General features: G+C 52.6%; 1 protein-coding gene across 1 annotated transcript; it reads right to left on the bottom strand.

The window, feature by feature from the left end:
• Positions 1–228: 228 nt before the first annotated feature.
• On the bottom strand, positions 229–957 carry LOC135897447 (ubiquitin-conjugating enzyme E2 Z-like). Its single transcript, XM_065426057.1, has one exon. The coding sequence runs from the start codon at positions 955–957 to the stop codon at positions 229–231; it is 729 nt and encodes a 242-aa protein (XP_065282129.1).
• Positions 958–1,353: the final 396 nt, after the last annotated feature.

Genomic DNA, 1,353 nt, shown 5'->3' with positions numbered 1-1,353 from the left:
AGGACACATCCGAGTGTTTTACTCAACCATGAGAAACGCCGCCTTCCTATGTTGCAGCGGCGGTCTAATATTTGCTGTCGATCTCGCCAATTTCGCGAGCTGCTTCAAGAGCGCTTAATTTTGCGTTTCGCGGAAATATGGGCTGATGCCGGACCGCCCCAGCGTTCGTTCTTCAGCTGACGTGTTCCATTGTACAAAAAAGGGGGGGAGGTACACGGAACCGTTGCGTCACTCCTTATGTTGTAGTCCGTTGGCCGTCACGTTCTTTTCGTCGATCCTCTTTTTGATGTCGCGAAGTCGCTTCAGGAGCGGCTCGTAACTGCCATACGCCACACCCATAATCCACGAGAGTACTCCCCAGGAACTGATCTGCGCCTGTACCGCGTCCTCGTACTTTGCGTAGTTTTCGGCGAAGTACTTGAGCACCTTCTGAGTCAGAGCCGGTGGCATAGGAGACTCGGATGCTTCTCGTAGACAGTCTTCGAGCGTGTCGCATACGGCCACCCTAATCGCGTTGTGGCGCATGCTCTCCATAGCACCGTCGGCCAGGAAGGACTGTATGGAGACGAGCAGGCTGCCGATGCTGAGAGCGGCACTCCAACTCGGTCCATCAGGAGCCGTGTCTAGTAGGCTGAGGCAGATGTGCTCACCGTAGATGTGCGAGTTGAAGAATACTTTTCCAGCGCCAGTCAGGAAACGCACACGAGGAGGCCGCATCGGGTAATCGGGTGGGCACTTCAACTGCAGGCGGAAGAGGCCACCTTCGAGGGGCGTGCCCCAAGGTCCCACGACGATGGCATGCAGCACGCTCATGTCGCTCTCTTCCGGGACGACGAACACTCCCGGCGGAGGGTCAGCGTGGAACTCCACCAGGTCTCGCTGCACCCTCTGCAGGCACTGTGGCGTTGGCTGCTCGTTCTTAATGGCGTCCCAGTAATTTTGCATTCCGCGATCCATTTTCGTCAAACTTTCTCGACGACGACGACTCTTGAGCAGATGTCGATGGCCCGAAGGTCCTCAACGGCAACGGTCATTGATAATGATGGGTTGTAAACACATATATGGTATGTACCCACTTCAGAAAATGCGCATGGATTTGTGTGTTTGGCTAGAAACATTATTCATAACTGCAGCAATGAAACAAATGGGTGAGGAAACTGTTTTGGGGGAAGAAAATATTCTATTTTTTTATTTCTTCAATAGTAACGCGTTACTCACTGCAGATAATGGCAAGAAAGACATTTACATAGTGCCGCGTAACCGGCGGAAGGTACCGACTACGTGGTCACCGAATTGATGCGAAGATCGAAGGATACTTAAATACCGTCATCTACTGATTCGCGGTACTGGCTT

The sequence above is a fragment of the Dermacentor albipictus genome, chromosome 2 (assembly GCF_038994185.2).
Source record: "Dermacentor albipictus isolate Rhodes 1998 colony chromosome 2, USDA_Dalb.pri_finalv2, whole genome shotgun sequence".
Taxonomy (NCBI): domain Eukaryota; kingdom Metazoa; phylum Arthropoda; class Arachnida; order Ixodida; family Ixodidae; genus Dermacentor; species Dermacentor albipictus.
Note: the sequence above shows the minus strand (reverse complement) of the source record. Positions and strands in the feature narration are given on the sequence as shown.

Bases quoted from the DNA above. Each gene is read 5' to 3' on its own strand.
- LOC135897447 (XM_065426057.1), bottom strand. From the start codon at position 957: ATGGATCGCGGAATGCAAAATTACTGGGACGCCATTAAGAACGAGCAG.